The sequence below is a fragment of the Primulina eburnea genome, chromosome 2 (genome assembly GCF_022965805.1).
Source record: "Primulina eburnea isolate SZY01 chromosome 2, ASM2296580v1, whole genome shotgun sequence".
NCBI lineage: Eukaryota > Viridiplantae > Streptophyta > Magnoliopsida > Lamiales > Gesneriaceae > Primulina > Primulina eburnea.
Window position 1 is genome coordinate 33,547,367 of NC_133102.1, and position 23,015 is coordinate 33,570,381.

Consider the following 23,015-nt stretch of genomic DNA (forward strand, 5'->3'; position numbering starts at 1 on the left):
CAACCTACCGGTTGAAACTAACCAACAGACAAAGCCCAGCTATGTTGAGATGTTGGATGATTGAAGTTGAGCTTAATCATCAACAGGATACCTGCCGCTTAACTGTCATATCAGATCAAGTAGATGAACAATTCGGTTCAACATAAGATGAGTCCAATTTGAGTCAGATCGACCAGTTGGGCAACACAGAGATCATGTCCAAGGCAGCTAGCTGTTTGTCTAGCAAGAAGACTCAAGATCGTTGCAGCACTTCAAGAGTTCAAGGCAACCAGTTGTTGTTATATTCAGTTCTGTCATGCATAAATTGATTGATATTTGAGGTTGTTTAATATTTGCTAGTGTAGTAGCATTTCCTTTACACTTGTTGGTGTGCTTAAATGTATAATACAAGGGAGCTTACTTGATTAAATAAACATCATGTTTATTCAATTGTGTTTCTCTATGATTGAACTGATATCTCCAGATTTCTTGCCTAAACTTCTTGATTGCTTAAAGCTACTAAATTTTGGCATTGATAATTATTTTTAAAGAGGAGTTTTCAATTCAGTTAGTGAGGGGGAGCTTTATTTCCGTCGAAATGAAAAATGTTTTAAACTCGTTTTTAACCCGTTTTTAAATTCAGTTATTGAGGGAGAGCTTTCTTATCTCTCGAACTTAAATTTTTTTAATCGTTTTTAAATGTTTTTGATTATCGCAAAGGGGGGGAATCAGTTAATTTTAAAAAAAAATATTTAAATCGCTTTAACTGTTCAAGTTTTGTGATCATCAAAAAGATGAAGATTGTTGAAACATTTCATGTCCGCAATCTTGATTTTGATGATAAAAAAACTTGTTATTTTGTCTATAATAATTTTACCTAAGTGCGCAGATACTGGAACTGGTCAGGATTCGAACTGATCAGTTATCAAGCCGTAACAGAAGCTATCGAGAAGAAAACTGAAAGTGCCAACTAACTGATCAAACTGAATCAGTCCAACTGATGTATCAAGAGAAGTTCAACTGATGGTTCAGCTGATAGGTGGTTCGGCAGAAGACCTTAAGAAGCCCGGCAAGCTGATAAAGAGTTCAACTGATGAAGAACTCAGCTGATCAGTTCAACTGAAAGAGTGAAATCAGTTCAACTCATTTCAACTGACGAGTCAACTAATTTCACCAGCGCAACTGAAGATCAGTTCATATGACCAGTTAGGAGCATTAGTTAGGAATCAATCAATTGCAGATCAAGACAAGCTTATCTAAATGGATTCCAGCTACGCACAAAGATACAAAAGCATCTGTACGATAAAAGGTACAAGAATGGAAGTTGCAGCAAAGATTAAAGTCGAGAGATTCTTGGAAGCATGTCAGAAAAGTCGAGACACATATATCAAGGAACGCATTCAAGTTGCAACGATCACATGTGATGAGTCTTGGTGTACGGTCTCAATGCATCTATAAATACAAGCTCAAGACCATCTGTAACGTTCCGAAAATCTGAAGGTCTACGTGAACCACATGCATGCAAGTTATTAAATTTCTTGGGTATTTTATCAAATTGTTTTAAAGCATTAAATGCTTGTTTATTTCATTAAATGGTGTTTAATTATTTTTATGCATTTTATGCATAATTTATGCATCATAAGATTTATTTCATGAAATTTTAAAAGTTCATGCATTAAGGTTTCTAGATTCATTTCGCACTTGAACGAGGAGCGCAAATCGGAGAATTTTCAGGAAAATTATTTTATTACACAGTTTATTTTTATTAATTAATTTAAGGTGTTTTTAAGTGTAACGCCCCGAAAATTCAAAGGTCCACACGAACCACATGCATGCAATTATTAAATTCCTTGTGTATTTCAATTAATTGTTTTAATTGCATAAATTAATTATGTTGTGCATTTTGACATGTTTAAAATATATTTTTTTACATGATTGCATTACAATGTTTTTTTATAGGTTATTCGAGTTGCGATCGATTAATGGAGACCAAGGGCTGAAAAAATAGAAAATATTTTTATTAAATAAATGTTTTTAATTATTTAAAATAAGGGTGATGCTTTTTATTATTTTTGAAAATGTGGGGTTTTGAGGTTATTTTATACGCCGAGACATAAATTTTATCGGTGTGGCTTTTTCAACAAAAATACAAACGTTTTGGCAACCCGGCTAATAAATTCACAAACTTATTTAAACAAAACTATTTTAATTAAATTCTAGTTAAGCACTAATGGACCTAATTTTTATGCTTAATGGACATAACCTTAATTAAGGATTAATTAACTATAAAATATGTTAAACCCTCCCCATAACACACGCCCACCTCTTTTACACAAATCAGATGTGGGGACCCGAGCTCTAAATCGACTCAATCTGGGATTAAGTGGATCTGTGAGAAAATGTGGGTAAAATTTTCGCTTTTCAACATTAATTCTAATGTATATAAATAAGCATAAGCTCTTTATTTATTTTACAAACATACAAGCATGTCTTGTTCTAATACATCAATCCAACTAGTGTTTAATACAAAATACCAAAATACAAGTAGTCCAAGTCTAATAAAAGCCACTATTCATCTTCTGCGCCCGTAGTCACCACGCTATCTCGAACTCATCTCTGTCGTGACCCAGATCCTGCCCCACCTGTTGTTATGCACACATACAGACATAACAACAGTCGGAAACTCCGGTGAGAACAAATCCCAGTATAAAACATGTATACATGCTAACATAAAATCATGAATCATGTATAAAAGCAATAATAATGGGTTCCATAGTCTATGAAACCAATCTATATAAGCATGTAATACAAATCAAATCATGTCTTGACTCAACTCGACTCTACTCTAGGGATCTCGGGGTGAATAAGACGTCACTGTCTGTTACCTACCCTCCCAATCGGGGTAACTGTACGTCTTACTCCTAGACTTCGGTCATGTCTGTATCGGATGTCTACAAACGGAGGAAGTCTGCTCCTATGCGTCGATACACCGAATGTCTAGTTTGAAAAATCTGTCAATGACTCTCCTATCTCAATGCTTGAATATAAATCTATAGACAAAGCATGATCATATCAAGAGATTTGAATATAAATCTATAAACAAATCCAAATCATATCAAAAGATACAATAACAAATCTAGTATGTGATTTTGTTGGGAAACTCCAATCAAATCTGATTCGAGTCGTATCTTCCCCACATTCACATGTATTATACCTTTCTTGCCGAATAATCTGTTTTAGTCGAAGTCTCGAGTTCAGAGTACCCAATACAAATCTGAAATGGCAATGTCTAGATGTCATCTATCAATATACAACTCAAGCAAGTCTTATACAATTCATATTCAATCTCGGTATAATTCAACGGCATAACGGCGTAATCTTTCGATACCGGTACTCCACCACTAATCAGTACATGATCCACAAGTCATAACATCAATAACCACAATCATAATTTCCCAAAATCTGCATGTATACAACTCAAAACATGCTGGAAATTACTAGCAATAGCATACGTGTCTGTTCTTCGATCTCGTTGCGCATACGCTATGCTCAATATGTCAAGAACACAATATAATCATCATATCATAATTCTTCCAACATATGAAATCTAAATCATGCTGAAACTTAACCAAACTTACATCTTCTTGTAGCCTTGGTTGAGAGGAGCACAAATCTAGGTTTAGATTCAAGTTTTGATGTATAACTCTCACACAATCACAATTATAAATTTGGAAGAACTTGAGGAATTGTTGAAGATGCTCTCGGTTCTGAGTTCTGAAAGTGAGAAAGACTGAATCAGTTCAATATCTATATATATGCCATGTGTCACAACAAGGAACAAAGGTGGATTTCTCGCATGCAGCACCGCGGGTGCGGTCACTCTTCACCGCGGGTGCGCTGTGCCCACGGCATGCCTTTCATTTTCTGAAATTCGACGACCGCGGGTGCGGTCCTAGTCTTACCGCGAGTGCGGTGAGGCTACTGGAAATTGCCCCAACTTTCTGTCCATGCACCGCGGGTGCGGTGTGGCTTCGGCCTCACCTTCAAAATTCAGAATTATATAACTGCGGGTGCACTCCCTTTCTAAGCGCGGGTGCGGTCTATCTTGTAGTCAAAACTCTAATTTCTCATGTCTTTTCTCCCCTCATTGCATGTCATGCATTCTCATATCTTTGAGTATCATATTAATGAAGACTAATAAATCTCAAGCCCTATATCATGCATACTCATATCTTCCGAGTATTTCGTCAATGAAGACTAATAAATCTCAAGCCTTACATTTCTCCCCCTCTAAGAAATGATTTCGTCCTCGAAATCGCAGGCAATCTATCAAATCATACTTGAAAAGTAATATAATCAAGACTGAAGAATTACTTACATCATGTAAATAACTCGGGATATCTCTATCTCATATCTGCTTCTGTCTCCCAAGTCGCTTCTTCGATGCCATGTCGACTCCATTGAACTTTCACTAGCGGAATAGTCTTCATCCTGAGTTTCTTTTCTTTCCGATCAAGAATTTGTATCGGTTGGTCAACATAGCTCAAGATCTGATCAAGCTCCGCTTCATCAAGGTGAATGACATGGGAAATATCCGGCATATATCTACGCAATATTGATACATGAAAGACGTCAGGTATCCCTGATAAAGAAGGAGGAAGAGCAAGTCGATATGCTCGATCGCCAATCTTCTCAAGAATCTCGTAAGGACCGATGTATCTAGGAGACAACTTTCCACGCTTGCCAAATCTGACAACGCCTCTGAAAGGAAAAATCTTTAGAAACACTCTGTCTCCTTGTTCAAATACCAACGGTCTACGTCTGATATTGGCATACTTGGCTTGTCTATCCTGTGCCGTCTTCATTCTTTTCTGAATGATCTTCACTTTTGCAGTCATCTCACGGATCATATCAGGTCCAAGTTCTGGTACCTCAGATATATCATCCCAGTACAACGGAGATCTGCACTTCTTGCCATACAAAGCTTCAAACGGTGCCATCTCAATACTCGTCTAGTAGCTGTTGTTGCACGAGAATTCACACAACGGTAGTGAATCTTGCCAACTAGTGCCGAAATCTAGCACTACAGCTCTCAACATGTCCTCTAAAGTCTGGATAGTCCGTTCTGACTGTCCGTCTGTCTGAGGATGATATGCAGTACTCAGGTGTAATGTCGTACCCAAAGCCTGCTCCAAGCTGTGCCAAAAGTGTGAAGTGAATCGTGAATCACGATCTGATACAATAACTTCGGCACACCATGCAATCTGACTACCTCTCGGACATAGATCTCAGCCATCCGATCGTGTCGATATGTCATTCTGTATGGAATAAAACACGCTGATTTAGTTAGTCTAGTCAAAAATGACCCAAATCGCGTCACAGCCCCGAGATGATCGAGGTAGCTTCGTCACGAAGTCCATGGAAATGTGATCCCATTTCCATTCTGGAATAGACAAACTCTGAAGTAAACCTCAGGGCTTCTTTCTCTCAGCCTTCACCTGTTGGCAGTTTAAGCACTTAGACACAAATTCTGCAATATCTGTCTTCATCTGTTTCCACCAGAATTGTGTCTTCAAATCGTTGTACATTTTACGGCCTCCAGGATGAATGCTAAACCGACTACAGTGCGCTTCTGACAATATCTGTTGTTTCAAATCTGAAACATCTAGCACTACAAGACGGTTATTCACGTATAGTACCTGATCACGTACCTGATATTCTGACACATGCCCTGATCTGACCATCTGAATTGATCTCTGAAGATTCTGATCCGTTCTTTGTGCTTCTTCAATTCGCATAATCAGATCTGGCTCAACTTGAATCGAAGCAAGTAGCAATGGTCTACTACCTGTATCAAATGCTAATCCAGACAAACAGCAATCTTCAACTAAACTCGAAACACCTATCGTCGATAAAGATAGTGAACATACCTTTCGACTCAAGGCATCTGCTGCTGCATTTGACTTCCCTGGGTAATATTTGATTTCACAATCAAAGTCTTTTAATAAATCAAGCCATCTGCGCTGTCTCATGTTCAATTCTGACTGAGAAAATAAATACTTCAGGATTTTATAATCAGAGTAAATTTCAAATTTCTCGCCATAAAGATAATGACGCCAGATTTTCAATGCAAATACGATAGCCGCCAATTCAAGATCATGAATTGGGTATCGAGTCCCGTGTGGCTTTAGCTGTCTAGAGTCATATGCGATCACATGACCTCGCTGCATAAGAACACACCCAGCCCTCTGTGAGATGCATCACCATATACAACGAAATCAACCGTACCTGAAGGAATCATCAAGACAGGTGCACTGGTCAGCCTCTTCTTCAATTCTAAGAAGCTAGACTCACAATCTTCAGACCACACAAATGGTGCATTTTTCTGTGTCAACTAGGTAATCGGTTTCGCAATGCTGGAGAAATCTTTGATGAACCGTCGATAGTATCCTGCGATACCCATGAAACTGCGTATCTCTGGCACAGAAGTCGGTCTAGGCCATCCGATCACAGCTTCAACTTTACCGGATCCACAGAAATACCGTCTCCAGATATGATATGACCCAAGAAGACAACCTGTCTCAGCCAAAACTCACGTTTTGACAGCTTAGCATATAATCTTTCATTTCTCAATGTTTGCAACACAATTCTCAAATGATTGGCATGCTCATTCAGATTCTTAGAGTACACCAAAATATCATCAATAAAAACAATCACAAACTCATCCAAGTACCTCTGAAAGATGCGGTTGATCAAACTCATAAACACCGCTGGAGCATTCGTTAAACCAAAAGGCATGACAACAAACTCGTAGTGTCCATACCTGGTCCGGAATGCTGTCTTCGGTATATCAACATCTCGAAGTGTGAGTTGATGATATCCCGATCGCAAATCAATCTTGGAATAGATGGAAGATCCCTGCAACTGATCAAATAAGTCGTCGATTCGAGACAAAGGATATTTATTCTTTATCGTTGCCTTGTTCAGTTGCCTGTAATCTATAAACAATCACATAGAACCGTCTTTCTTTCGCACAAATAGCACTGGAGCGGCCCAAGGAGATACACTAGGTCTGATATATCCCTTGGCTAGAAGATCTTCTAACTGTGCTTTCAGTTCTTTCAGCTCTATCGGTGCCATCCTATACGGAGCTCTCGAAATAGGAACGGTACCTGGAATAAGATCTATGCTGAAATCAACCTCTCGGGCTGGAGGTAACCCTGGAATCTCGTCAGGAAATACATCTGCAAACTCCCGTACTACTGGCAAATCTGCCAATGCCAGGCTCGATTTCTGCAGATCTACAGAATAAACAAGGAACCCTTCTGCTCCTTTCTGCAACAATCTACTCATAGTCAGAGCAGATACTAAGGGAATCTGAGATCTGGAACCCTTACCATAGAATTTCCACTCCTCTGTCATCTCAGGTCTGAATCTGACAATCTTGTGGAAACAATCTACGGTAGCTCTGTACTTAGTCAACATGTCAATCCCGACAATACAATCAAAATCAGATAGACCAAGTACAACACACTCTAAATCAATCTCATGTCCCTCAAACTGTAGTATACAACGTCCAACTGAAGTCACAGATATAAGACCACTTCCCAACAGAGAAGAAATAGATACTACAGTAGACATTGACTCGACCGGCAATGCATGTGTCAATGCAAAACGTTCTGATATGAATGTATGTGATGCACCTGTATCTATTAATACATATGCAGGATAACCGCACAGAAAATAGTTACCTGCAATCACGTCGTCTGGCGCATCCTGTGACTGCTCTTCTGTCAATGCAAACACCTGAGCATGTTGTTTGGGAGGTTGGCTCACTGTCTGGCCACCTCTTGGCTCTAGGCTGGGACTGTGTGGGCGTGGGCTGGAAGGAATGGACACACGAAGCTTGCCTCTCGGGCTAAGTTACTGACGCTGATGACCCTACACTCTGAAATCTCTGGGCACCTTTTTGGGGACAAACTCTGGCGAAGTGTCCCGGCTGTCTGCAATAGTTACATCTGCCCATCACTCCCTGACACTGCTCAGTGGCATGCCTACCACCACAAGAACTGCAATAGACACCTGTATAATCGGTACTCTAGGCCAGGACCTCTCTGTCTTGACCCACTGGAGCTCGACGAACTTCTCCCAGCTCTCTTAAACTGCTTACCCTTAGCTTTCAAAAACTCTTTCTTGCCACTACTGCTTCCACTATCAAATCGAGGAGGAGGTAGTGGAAACTGTACGGCAGGCGGTGGCGTCGGTCTCTGACCCTGAACACTATAGGAAGCTCCTCGCTGCCTAATCAAGCCAGCCTCTGCTCCCTTTGCTCGGTTCAGCGCCTCAGAAAAAGTGTTGGGTCTCCCCGTGTTCACCAAGGTGAAGATATCCGGATTTAAACCGTTTATGAATTGATCGGCGAACGCCTCGTCATTCCATGCTACATGTGGTGCAAATCGAAGCAAGGACGAGAATTTGGCAACATACTCCTCTATGTTCCACTGGCCCTGTCTCAAGTTGGCGAACTCTGCCCCTTTGTCTTTTCGGTATGATACTAGAAAGAAACGTTGATAAAATTCATCTTTAAAGACTTTCCAAGTAATATCAATACCTCGATGTTCTAGGGCTCGTTTCGCCGTTAGCCACCAGCTCTTGGCCACTTCTTGCAATTGATGCCCAATCAGCTTTACTCTACGTTCATCTGAATAGGCAAGTGATTCAAATAACATTTCTATATCATCCAGCCAGCTTTCGCAATCCGCTGCATTCTCAGTGCCTTTCAAAGTCGGGGGTCGAAACTGACTGAAACCGCTTTAACAGAGTCTCCATCGGGGTAGCGGTTACGTCCATCTGAGTACCAGACGTACTCCCGTGTTCTGGCACTTGTCCTGCAGCTGGTTGCGGTATCCTTCTAGGCAGGCATATCTGGTTATCAAACAGGTTAGTACACAATCTATACAAGCTGTCTCAGCCCTCCTCTGATCATATACCTCTGATCCAGAATCGGTTCTGATTCAGTCTTGGCAGTTATATGCTGTAAATCAACTCAGCTATAATACAACATATAATAAGGAAAGCAATAAATCATGCTAGCACATCAAAAGCAAGGAAGATGACTCGATCTACCCCGCTCATTCTATTCTATCTCAGTCTACAGAACCTACTGCTCTGATACCACCTGTTGTGGGGACCCGGGCTCTAAATCGACTCAATCTGGGATTAAGTGGATCTGTGAGAAAATGTGGGTCAATTTTCGCTTTGCAACATTAATTCTAATGTATATAAATAAGCATAAGGTCTTTACTTATTTTACAAACATACAAACATGTCTTGTTCTAATACATCAATCCAACTAGTGTTTAATACAAAATACCAAAATACAAATAGTCCAAGTCTAATAAAAGCCACTAGTCATCTTCTGCGCCCGTAGTCACCATGCTATCTCGAACTCATCTCTGTCAGTGACCCAGATCCTGCCCCATCTGTTGTTATGCACACATACAGACATAACAACAGCCTGAAACTCCAGGTGAGAACAAATCCCAGTATAAAACATGTATACATGCTAACATAAAATCATGAATCATGCATAAAAGCAATAATAATGGGTTCCATAGTCTATGAAACCAATCTATATAAGCATGTAATACAAATCAAATCATGTCTTGACTCAACTCGACTCTACTCTAGGGATCCCGGGGTGAACAAGACGTCACTGTCTGTTACCTACCCTCCCAATCGGGGTAACTGTACGTCTTACTTCTATACTTCGGTCATGTCTGTATCGAATGTCTACAAACGGAGGAAGTCTGCTCCTATGCATCGATACACCGAACGTCTAGTTTGACAAATCTGTCAATGACTCTCCTATCTCAATGCTTGAATATAAATATATAGACAAAGTATGATCATATCAAGAGATTTGAATATAAATCTATAAACAAATCCAAATCATATCAAAAGATACAATAACAAATCTAGTATGTGATTTTGTTGGGAAACTCCAATCAAATCTCATTCGAGTCATATCTTCCCTACAATCACATGAATTATACCTTTCTTGTCGAATAATCTGTTTTAGTCGAAGTCTCGAGTTCAGAGTGCCCAATACAAATCTGAAATGGCAATGTCTAGATGTCATCTATCAATATACAACTCAAGCAAGTCTAATACAATTCATATTCAATCTCGGTATAAATCAACGGCATAACGGCGTAATCTTTCGATACCGGTACTCCACCACTAATCAGTACATGATCCACAAGTCATAACATCAATAACCACCATCATAATTTCCCAAAATCTGCATGTATACAACTCAAAACATGCTGGAAATTACTAGCAATAGCATACGTGTCTGTTCTTCGATCTCGTTGCGCATACGCTATGCTCAATATGTCAAGAACACAATATAATCATCATATCATAATTCTTCCAACATATGAAATCTAAATCATGCTGAAACTTAACCAAACTTACATCTTCTTGTAGCCTTGGTTGAGAGGAGCACAAATCTAGGTTTAGATTCAAGTTTTGATGTATAACTCTCACACAATCACAATTATAAATTTGGAAGAACTTGAGGAATTGTTGAAGATGCTCTCGGTTCTGAGTTCTGAAAGTGAGAAAGACTGAATCAGTCCAATATCTATATATATATGCCATGTGTCACAACAAGGAACAAAGGTGGATTTCTCGCATGCAGCACCGCTGGTGCGATCACTCTTCACCGTGGGTGTGCTGTGCCCACGGCATGCCTTTCATTTTCTGAAATTCGACGACCGCGGGTGCGGTCCTAGTCTTACCGCGGGTGCGGTGAGGCTATTGGAAATTGCCCCAACTTTCTGTCCATGCACCGCGGTTGCAGTGGTTCTTGGACCGCGGGTGCGGTGTTGCTTCGGCCTCACCTTCAAAATTCAGAATTATGTAACCGCGGGTGCACTCCCTTTCTAAGCGCGGGTGCGGTCTATCTTGTACTCAAAACTCTAATTTCTCATGTCTTTTCTCCCCTCATTGCATGTCATGCATTCTCATATCTTTGAGTATCATAGTAATGAAGACTAATAAATCTCAAGCCCTATATCATGCATACTCATATCTTCCGAGTATTTCGTCAATGAAGACTAATAAATCTCGAGCCTTACATCAGAACTCTCCCTTGCACTCAAACACACGGCACACACAAGAGAAAAATCAAGGGAAAAGCTTTGTAAGCCCAAGGGAAATTCGGCCAAGGTGAACGTCGCCGTTCTTCGCATCGCCGCTTCGTTTTCGTGCGTTTAATACGCAAAGGCATGCCATATTCTTTTCTTTACTCAACATCACACCATATTATGTATTGGTTTATGAAATTGCATGAAGACAAGTTACACCTTATTATTTTCGCACAATAATCTTGGCTGGTTTTTAAAACATGTAATTTAATCCATAAATCATGAAATTATTGTGGTTAAGGGGCTGCGATGATTAGGGTATGGATTAAGGGTTGTTTTATACAATTTTAAGGGCCTAGAAACATGCACAATAAGCTGCACAAACAAATAACAGAAGCTGGAAATCCATTCACGTATATGTGTGTCTTGAGGGCTCGGTTTATGGGTTGTTTGCTTTGCTTGGGTTTGGCTGGGGCCAGGGCTTGGCTATGGTCCTTGAGGGGTCAGGGAGAGAGTCCTAGCCACAGTAGGACTCGAGACCAGGGGCTGGGGAGGAGTCCTAGCAAGCTAGGACTCCACCCGAGAGCCCAAAAGAAAGTAGCGCAGGTGGGCAGCTGTTGTGCAGGAATAAAGAGGCTCGGCCAAGGGGCTTAGGGCTGGGCTAGGCTAGGTCCTTAGTGTCCTAAGAGGGTGCACAAGAGTGTGGGCAGCGGCTGGTATGGTTTGGTTCAGGGAGGGCACGAGCAGAACATGAAACGTGAGGGAGCAACCTAGGAACGTGCAGGTTGCTGAAATTTTCAGACGGCTTGTGCGTGGCTCGGGTCTAGACGTGGTCCAGGGATGGTTAGGGTCAGGTTGGATCTATGGTTAACCAGCTGGAAGGGTCCTTATTGGGTTAGGAGTCCTAGAAGTTCAAGAAGTCTCACCCACACACACGCACAGATTTGGGTCGGTTACCAGGATGTTTTTGAGCGGGCCAAGGATGGTTATTTGGGCTGGGCTTGGTCAGTAGGGTCCCTAGTTGGGTTGGATCAGGTTTGGATTGAGGTTGCTTGGGCGTGGCTCGAGTAAATCGGGAGATGGCTCGGGTGGTTTGTTAATGTGTCAAAAACGAGATTTTAATAACTAAAATTGAGTCCATGGGTCCACGGGTGTGGCTCATGACTTGGAAGTGTAGAATAAATAATAAAAATGTTATGTTTAAAATTTGGAATCAAAATAATGAGTTTTGGATTTATTCGTGATTTTATAGCCGCACGGAACGCTAATTAACGAGTTAATTGAAACGCCTAGTTTTAAGATTCATAAAATTATGGAAAATTATATTTAAGCTCAAATAATTATTAAAAGTCTAAGTTTGTAATTTGGAGATTTATATTAAGGTTTGGTTGAATTCGTGATTAAAACGCATTAATACGTTATATTTAAAGATTAATTTAAAAGTCCTCGATTTATGCTAAATAAAAATATGAGAAAATTCATGTAAGCTTAAATAATTATTTGGAACATATTAGAATCATTGAAATTAAGAAAAAAGTCAAAAACATAGAATTTTACGTCCAGGGGTAAAACGATTATTTTACACTTAGAAATTAGTAAACGTCATAGCAGTGTCTTGAATGTTGTTTTACATGCTAATATGATTATTTCAAATGTGTATCAATTTTTATGACATTGATTTTAAAATTTGATGATTTATTATGTCAAAATTGTTATTTTAAAAGGTTATGATTTAATATATTAAAATTTTTATGATTTAAATGTATATTTTAAATGTTTGTGATGTTGAAATGTTTATTTAAAAGATTTATGGATTTTTATATGTTAAAAGGTTTCTTTTAAAATGTTTATGGGTTTAATGATTAAACGAAAACGTTAAAAGATATCTTGCATGCTTGGTTTAAAAGAAAAACGTTATATGCATGTTTAAATTTTATAAAGTGATGAGAATATGAAACGTTGAAGGAAGTGAAGTAATTGTGACTAATACAATGATATGTTGGAGATTTCGTGAGGGTTATTGTCCTAGTGGGAGTCCGACGATCGTGTTTCCTAGTATACGGATATGAAAATGTATATGTATACGATGATATGTTAATACGCAAGGCTAATGCCCAGTTGACGGTGAGAGTGTTGTGGTGTCCCTGACCAAAGATTTCGGTTGGGAATAAATCTAGCAAGCGGACTAGGTCAAATTATAGTAAATGGACGACAAGTCCAATTATCGATCCCACAGAGAATATTATTTAAGTACTAAGATTTAAATTATTAGATTTAATCTAGGCAAATAATAACAAGTGATTTGATGATAATTTAAACTTGTTAAATTAAATTAAAATATGCTAAATTAATGATCGAGATCGAATTTGCAGAACAACTAGTAACTTGGGGATTTTCAAATTTAAATAAAATGACCGGGTACGCACAACAATCCAAACTTAGATTATTTTCATGTATTAGAATTAATTAACCACAGATTATTCGATTCCATGATGAGATTCCCTGAATTAACTGTAAATCTATTTCTATAATTTATAATCCTATTTTCATTTAACAGTCCAATTATTTCTAATTGAATTTAATCAAACAAAAACCCATTATTCAACGATGGAATCACAGCTGTCGCCTAAAATCGCACATTGACACTGAATACTATTTTTAGTCGATTTAACCGTGTGTTGATTAATATTTTTGAAGCTAAATTCAATCTATTCTCTTTCGAGTCAAGAGCAAACTACAAACATGCAAATAATTGGCCAAATTAAACGCAAGAAAATTACGCAAACATAAATCAATAACATAAATTAATTCATAAATCAAATAATCCAGTGAATGAACAAGATCAAAAGTTTGTCCCTATCGTGGTCCCGATCACTTGAAAAACTACTACATAAAAACTATAATATTCGAATTCCTGACTGAAAATAAGAAAATAGAAGAGGAGAAAATCTCAGCGATGGTGCGCGGATCTTGCGTGTGAAGTGCGCGGTTTTTTTTCTCTCTTTTCTCCCAAGCCGTCGCCGTCTTCGAAGGTGTCAAAGTTCTATCCTTTACTCCTTTCCAAAGTCCCGATCTCAAAAACTCCCTCAATCTTTTATTTTGTGCTTTAAATCACTTCAAATCTCTACAGAATCTTCACAAATTTTGGATCCGATATCAGGTACACGGACATCGTGCATGCTTCAGGCGTATGGTCCGTGTATGTTCGCTGAAAAATATTTTCCGGGAAGTCGTGGGCACGGACCCCGTGTAGGGGTCCGGAGTTAAGTCTGTGTAGGTTCGGGTATTTTCATCCTCGGATGATGTTGGACACGAACCCCATGTAGAGGTCCGCCTTGGGGTCCGTGTACACTCTGGAATTTCCTTCCTTGGGATTTTAGGACACGGACCCCGCACACGAACCCTTACACGGGGTCCGTGTAGGGGTCCGGATACTTTCTTTTGTGCTCTTCCTACTTTTCCGGTTATTTCTAACATGGCATTGCGAAGCTTGACTTTTCTTCTTTTTCTTTGGCTTTTATCATCTTTTGGTCAAACCTGCAAATAGCCAAATTGAAACGAATTAAGCGCAAAAATCGGAATAAAAAATGCCAGATAAGCACGAATACGACAAAATAAAGCCCTTAAAAAACTCTATATAATTCGTGCTTATCAACTCCCCCACACTTAACCCTTGTTCGTCCTCGAACAAATCAGACAAGAAATAAAGATGAGAAATATCTTAGATTCATACCTCAAGTAATACAATCAAAAATTCTCAATTTGTCAAACTCCTTCACTCCTGGTCAAAAGATCATGCTTCGAATATCACAAGATTCGTTTTCATCGCCAATCAAGATTCAAAAATTACCCGGTAAAGATCAACAGAACGAGATGTGTGTAGTGTGCAGGTCAGAACTCATACTCATCGCTAGCTACTTGGTTTCAGGATCACTTATTTTGATTTATTTTCAAAACGCCCCATAAGCTTTACTTTCATACCCCTCTCTACTAAATGTTGAACGACGATGACTTGGTTAATAGGTCTTTTTAAGCTTTTAACGTAAGTCCAAGGTTCACGGCTACAATAAAGGGCATGAGAATCAAAAGTGAGAGAAAATAAATATATTCCTGCAGCGTCATTCACTTTCACTTCACCAACTGATTTTTATCAGCTTAGAGCTCTACTCTTTTCACAACTTTCACAACAATTTTGGGTGTCTTATACATACATTTATATATATTCTTTTTTCAATATAATCACTTCTCATTCAAGTAGTTAACAACTCCTTTAATATGTCTTTCGCACAGGAGTTTTGAAAACATTCAAGCGCTCCAAGGGTTTATTCTCTCAAACGTTCAGAGTTATAGGCTAAATTCAGGTATGATGTGGACATAATAATACATGGTCTAATTGTTGGTGTCTATTTTTGAACAGGCTCAAAGGGTTATAGAGACAAAATGAGATCGGTAGCTTGAAAGCTTAAAAAAGATCCGCCTAATCATCCTTAAGTCACCATCGTTCGCATTTTCGCTTCGAGATCTAATCAGACGAGTTCTAGGTTGTTTTTCTCTTATTCTCTCTCGCTTTTTTTTTAGTTCACCTTGCATCAATTCACTTTCAATGAGAAAAAGACTGACCATGTGCGTGGAATGAAATGTCAATACAGAATTGGTTTATGTCTGACTCTCTCATTGCAACTACGACTCCTCTCATTCAAAACTAGTCATGAAACGATTTCCCGAGTGATTCAAAATCTAACAAATTAATCCAGTTATCAAGTGAAACAAGAGTTATTTATCTAGATATAGTCTCATCCTACGTGAAAAGTGTTGTTAAGTGTTGTGAAACAATGTGTAAAAAAACTGGCCCACCCCCACAGTTTGAAATCAACACTGCCCGCAGTGTACAGCGATCTAACATGAAGTAGCAAGACAGTTAAAGCAAAAACACTTTCCTGGAAAATTGTCGAGTGGGTGGTGAAATGGGGTGGACTCGTCAATACCTGAAAAGCACGACATCGAATACAAAGAAACGTAAAAAGGAATAGGGAAAAGCACTCAGGCACACGAATACATCCAAAGGAGAATAATCATAAAGAACATGTCCCATAACATCAATAACAATATATGAATGAAATGCACAACGAGAAAAACGAAATATCCACCACAAGTCTTAACAAAATGAAGCTAACTACTCGTCGTCCGATTCTAGTTCCAAGTCCTCCATGTCATCGAGTGCGGATCTGTCCCAAGGTGGTGCATATACATCGTCTGAAAATGAGTGTATCTTGGAATGGTGCTCGATTCAAGCCAATCGAGTGCGGATGTCGTCCATGCAATCAAATAAGGACGAGAAAACCTGACGTGTACCTCTCGGGGCTCGTTGTCGAGGGGGTAAACCAACTTGAGGTCCAGCTCGAGCATCCAATGCCGCTTCTTCCTCCACACGATTTTCCTAGGCTCGCTCATCGATAGTAGAGGGAGGCACTGGTGGGTCACTGGGATGGGGACTGATATGTCTACTCCCTGGATTACGGTACCAAGCACCCTTTGTGAAAATGAAGTACATGCTCTGCATGGCATGGGTGGTCAGCATCTGTGTAGAGGTGGGCAAGAGGGAAGTCTCACCAGTGAGATCGACGCTGTGGGCCGCCAAAATCTGGGAGATGATGATAGGAAAGGGTGCATATGGCGTCCTATTTTTCGTGGGGTCAATGTGGACTCCTATTCCCGGCCAATGATAGGAGATCAAACAGTCAGAGGATAACCATGAAGAACCTCTCAAACCAGTGAGAGGAGTCTGTTTAGATATTGAGATAGTCCTCCTTCCGAGTTGACGTCGACTATCTGTATCGAGTATACTTCATCTTTCCTCGAATGTAACGTAACGATTGATTCTTTTCAAGTCCTTAGGCATTGACCGCGGATTCTTCAGGGTGCACCTAATAGAGACGTTAACGCATATGGGAAATCATGATCGACGCCATCGGAATAGCTGGAATGGCCCCCAATCCATTCAACATTTTGTCTATGATATAGAGATCCATGTGGCGGACCTCATTGTTCCCGGCCTTCCTCGGAATGATATTTGCCCCTGTGAGGTAACAGATCAGACGATCCAGCAGCGGGAGGGACGTCGGGAGGACGCTGGAGCGGGAGCCAGTAGGAGAGGTGTGGTATTGGAGCCGGCTCCGAGCCTGAGGAATCTGGAAAATGGTGTCTTACATGAAAAGATCCAACTTATTGAAAACCACCGGCGGTCCGTCATCAGGGACATTCAAAATTGCGGCCATAGAAGCGCTAGTTAACTCAATATGAACCCCTTTGACGTACGTTTGTATGTGTTTCATCCCGGTCTTGTCTTTATCATCAAAATTTGCATATAATTGCCAGACTATGTCGGGGAAATACGGGCCGACGATATCTAGAAGAGGGCCCCATCCAAATTTATCAAATTCTGCCCGGAGTGGCACCTCGTGGTCAATCCGTGGATGAATAGAAAGTTCCACAATGACGGAGTTCCCATGAAGCACCGAGTACCACTCGAAATTTCTCGGCAGGTGAACCTTAAAGCATCATGGCAATCTGGCGGACCCAGAGGATGAGGAGGCAATGCCTCGGGAGCGCTTACTAGTGTGTTGGCGAGGAGGCATGGTAATTCAAACAGCTAGATTCAAATATTCCAATAAACCAAATACCAACTCAGAAGCACAATCTAAACTGATCAATTCGATCAACCCAACCACTGATTTCCGCAAAATGGTAACAAATAAACTCTTGCACAATCAAAGTCTGATACCCAATCAACCGAAAAACAACACACAATGCCAATAAATCCAACATCAATCTGCTTAACAACAGAATATCCCTAAGAAACCACTAAAAGTAGTAAAAATTTAATCCAAGAAATCCAACCAGTGAAAAACAAACACCTAACCATGAATCTCAAAGAATGCGCAATAACTCACTGTCGTACGGTAGTGGAAAATGACCGGCGACGGTACTAGGGTGGCGTAGGGACGGCTGTGATGCTGACTGGTGTGGGTGCACGGTGGTGGTAGTGGGTGGTGGTGTTGTGTGGGCAGGGTTGTGACGGCGAGGGAGGCGTCGGTGCGACAGGAAACGGCATGAGGTGGCGGAGAGTAGCGGAGTCGAGTTTAGGTAGTTAGGGATTTGGAGAAGGGGCGTCGCGATTTTATTCTGATATGTCAATTATGACCCCCGTGTAGGGGATCCAGATATACGTCCATGTAGGTTCTGGATTACGGCACGTTTGAAAGTCATAGACACAGACTCCGTGTAGGGGTCCGGGCACTGGTCCATGTCGACTCTGGATTCTTTTTTTTTTTGTTTTGATACCCAACACATACTACGAACCAAGCACATATGCGATGCCAGAAAATACAGTTCTATAAATCTACACATAAAAATTGAAACTCAATCAAACACACAAGATGCCAGAATTGTGCAGAATCTTCCCTGGCCTATTTAACGTTTTGAATCCGCTCGTCCTAATAGAATCCCCGCACTTGAGAAATCCCACCGTCAGTGAATAAACTACATGCACCACCATTCATTGAGATTTGTTCACGAGATAAGTAAAGAATAAATAGAAAGCAACTAAAATAAAAGATGAAAGAAAAATAAAACTAAACACTGGGTTGCCTCCCAGAAAGCGCTAAATTTATAGTCGATAGCCTGACTGTACTCCCTTTATTCAATTTGGATCATGCAAATCCACAGTGGTCAGCTCATCGGGCATGATACCGCCATCATAAACCTTCAACCTATGCACATTCACCTTGAATGCTCCAGTTGCTTCACTAGTGATCTCCACTGTCCCATAAGGGAAAACTTGCATGATGGTGTATGGTCCTGACCATCGTGAACGCAACTTACCTGGCATCAACTTCGGTCGAGAATTGTATAACAGTACCAGTTCTCCCACCAACAATTCTAGATGAACGATGTTCTGATCATGCCAACGTTTGGTTTTCTCCTTGTAAAGCTTGGCATTCTCATACACATCCAACCTAAACTCATCCAGTTCATTAAGTTGCAGCACTCTCGCGTCACCTGTGGCTTCACCTGTGGCTTTAGCATCAAAGTTCAAAAATTTAGTAGCCCAATAAGCCTTATGTTCAAGTTCAACAGGTAGGTGACACGACTTCCCATACAATAGTCTAAACGGGGACATGCCAATGGGGGTTTTAAAAGCAGTGCGGTAAGCCCAAAGTGCATCGTCGAGTTTTCTAGACCATTCTTTCCTTGAAGCACCGACAGTCTTCTCAAGAATGCATTTAAGTTCTCTGTTTGGTACCTCGACTTGGCCATTAGTTTGAGGATGATAATGTGTGGCCACCTTATGTCGGACTCCATACTTAGCCAAGAGACTGTCTAATTGACGATTACAAAAATGGGTACTCCCATCGCTAATAATGGCTCTCGGTGTGCCAAAACGTGAGAAAATATTTTTCATGAGAAATTGAATGACAACCCTAGAGTCATTATTTTTGCATGCAAGTGCCTCCACCCACTTAGACACGTAATCAACAGCAACCAAAATATACTTGTTCCCAAAAGAAACTAGGAACTGACCCATGAAATCTATACCCCATACATCAAATATCTCACACACTAAAATATTATTGAGAGGCAATTCATGTCTCCTAGAGATATTACCTGTGTGCTGACAGTTTGAACATTTTGTAACATATTCATGCGCGTCCTTAAACAGAGTAGGCCAATAAAAACAAGACTGGAGGATTTTTGACGCAGTTCTAGTTGCCCCAAAATGGCCTCAAGCCGGACCAGCATGACAATGAAACAAAATTTCACTTACCTCTTCTTGGGGAATGCATCTACGGACTATGCCATCTGCACATATTCTAAACAAATAAGGATCCTCACACAAATAATATTTCAAATATGAGAAAAAAAAATCTTTTGTTGATAAGTAAAATGGGGAGGGATGAACTTACTGGATAGATAATTAACAAAATCGGCATACCAGGGTAAACTGTTGATCTCAAAAAGTTGTTAATCCGGGAAATTATCGCGAATAATATCCTTACCTGGACTTGGATTCTCCAAACGTGAGATGATTTGCAACATGGTTTTCTGTCCCGTTTCTATATATTATTTCCAAGTCAAATTACTGCAACAGAAGAATCCAGCGAAATAGCCTTGGTTTTGCATCTTTTTTAGCCATCAAATATTTCAAGGCTGAATGATCGGTGTGCACTACAATTTTGCTCCCTATCAGATATAATCTAAACTTATCCAGAGCAAAAACCACAACAAGAAGCTCCTTTTCTATGGTGGCATAGTTCAGTTGAGCTGCTGACAGTGTCATACTGGCATAGTAGATGACATGGATGCACTTTTCCCTCTTTTGCCCCAACACTGCACCTAGAGCTGTGTCGCTTGCGTCACACATCACCTCAAATGGCGACCCCCAGTGAGGTGCTATCATCACAGGTGCGGTGATCAATTTATCCTTCAAAACCTGAAATGCCTGCATACACTCATCAGAAAAATCAAATCGCACATCTTTTATCAGCAAATTTGTCAGTGGCTTAGCAATGCAGGAAAAGTATTTTATAAAGCGTCTATAGAACCCTACATGTCCTAAAAAACTACGCACTCCTTTGATGTTTTTCGGGCTGAGAGCTTTTCTATTACTTCAATTTTGACCTTATCAACTTCAATCCCATTTTCAGAAATTTTGTGTGCCTCAACACTATTCGCTCTCTCACCATGAAATGACATTTTTCCCAGTTTAAAACTAAATTTGACTCCTCACATCTCTCCAAGACTTTAGACAGGTTAGTCAAACACGTATCAAACGAAGATCCAAAAACAGAAAAATCATCCATGAATATTTCAATAAAGTCCTCAATTATGTCGTGAAAAATTGCCATCATCCAGTGTTGGAAAGTTAGTGGAGCATTACATAGACCGAATGGCATTTGTTTATATGCAAATGTCCCGTAAGGACATGTAAAATTCTCCTGATCTTCAGGGTCAATGGGAATTTGCATATATCCCAAATAACCATCCAGGAAATAGTAGAAAGGATGTCCAGCTAACCTCTCCAAAATTTGATCAATAAAAGGGAGGGGGAAATGATGTTTATGGGTGGCGTCATTAAGTTTTCTATAATCAATGCAAACTCGCCATCCCATAACAGTTCTGGTAGGAATCAATTCATTGTTTTCATTTTTTACGATAGTGATCCCACCCTTTTTCGGAACAACTTGTACTGGGCTTACCCACCTACTATCAGAAATTGGGTAAATAATACCTGCGTCCAGTAGCTTTATTACCTCCTTCTTGACGACCTCTTGCATAGCCGGGTTAATACGTCTTTGAGGTTGGGTAAATGTATTTTGGTCATCTTCCATCAGAATCTTGTGCATGCACATAGATGAACTGATCCCTTTGATGTCTGCAATACTCCAACCTATGGCTTTGATATTATCTCTCAGAACTCGCAACATCTTTTCTTCTTCCGTACATGTCAAAGTAGAAGACACTATCACTGGCAATTTATCATTATCAAGTAAAAATAGATATTTTAAGTGCGAAGGAATAAGTTTCATCTCTAGGATTGGGGCTTCTTCAATGGATGATTTTAAAGGTCGTGGGATATGCCAAAGCTCCCCAATCCTCGAGTTTACCGTTTTGAAATCGGTCTGTCTGTCTGCTTCCAGATAATGAATACACTCGTCTAGCTCTTGATTTCCCAATTCTTGCGGGCTTTGAATGGGTCAAACAGATCGCCAAAGGATCCTCACCAAGTAATTCCTGTAATCCATACTCAACAAACTCTTCAGTAGCATCAATTCTAAAACAGTCAGATGTATCATTGGGATATTTGATAGATTGGGAAACATTAAACACTACACTCTCATCATTCAATCTCAACACCAACTCACCCTTGTGTACATCTATCAGAGCTTTTCCAGTGGCTAAAAATGGTCTTCCTAAAATAAGAGGAATCTCACGATCCTCTTCCATTTCTAACACAATAAAGTCCACCGGGAAAATAAACTTGTCAACATTCACTAAAACATCCTCTACTACTCCCCTAGGGTATTTAATAGATCTATCAGCTAATTGTAGGGAAATTGTAGTAGGTTTAACTTCACCAATTCCTAGCTTCTGAAAACATTAATAAGACATTAAATTAATGCTTGCACCTAAGTCACATAAATCTTTACCGAAAAATGAAAGTCCTATGGTATAAAGGATAGAGAAGCGACCTGGGTCCTTAGATTTTGGAGGCAACTTATTTTGTGAAATTGCAGAACATTCCTTTGAAAGCTTCATTGTCTAAAAATCCACTAGTTTCCACTTGTTGGATAGAATTTCTTTAAGAAATTTTGCATAGGAGGACATTTGAGCTAAAGCCTCTACAAACGGGATATTTAAGTGCAGCTTTTTAAAAATCTCAAGGAATTTTGAAAATTGGGTATCCAGTTGCAGTTGCTTTGCTCTTTGGGGGAAACGGGAGTGAATTAATATCAACAGTGGTGTTCGAGTTTAGAGACTTACCTTTCTCCTTTGCGTACTCAGACCCTTGTTTGGATGACCCCTTTTCTTTCACATCATCTTCAACATCAATCATTTCTTTCTTCATGGGAGAGGTCACCGTGACTGCATTGACACCTTTCGGATTCTTTTCCGTGTCACTAGGTAGTGAACCCGGAGCTCGTGTAGCCATTTGTGTCGCCAACTGCTCTAGTTGAGTCTCTACCCTTTGCATCATTGCATCATGATTTTGCCATCTCATCTCATTCTCGGCTATGTACTTGGCTAGCATATCCTCAAGATTCGACTTGCTATCTTGTGGCTTGAAACCGGGTGGCATAGAAGGTCCAGTACCTTGCGGAGGTT

General features: G+C 40.0%; 1 protein-coding gene across 1 annotated transcript; it reads right to left on the reverse strand.

The window, feature by feature from the left end:
• Window positions 1-18,831: 18,831 nt before the first annotated feature.
• On the reverse strand, window positions 18,832-22,989 carry LOC140824228 (uncharacterized). Its single transcript, XM_073185824.1, has 6 exons — window positions 22,674-22,989; window positions 21,797-22,231; window positions 20,873-21,657; window positions 20,410-20,631; window positions 19,957-20,019; window positions 18,832-19,842 (listed from the first exon to the last, which is right to left on the reverse strand). Exons 1-6 carry the CDS (start codon window positions 22,987-22,989, stop codon window positions 18,832-18,834), a joined length of 2,832 nt encoding a protein of 943 aa, XP_073041925.1.
• Between the last annotated feature and the right edge of the window lie 26 nt (window positions 22,990-23,015).

Coding starts and splice junctions, on each gene's coding strand:
- LOC140824228 (XM_073185824.1), bottom strand. CDS start 22,989: ATGCCACCCGGTTTCAAGCCACAAGATAGCAAGTCGAATCTTGAGGAT. Junction 22,232..22,673: donor TGAGTACGCAAAGGAGAAAG/GTAAGTCTCTAA, acceptor CCCTACAATTAG/CTGATAGATCTATTAAATAC. Junction 21,658..21,796: donor GACAGACCGATTTCAAAACG/GTAAACTCGAGG, acceptor ATAAATTGCCAG/TGATAGTGTCTTCTACTTTG.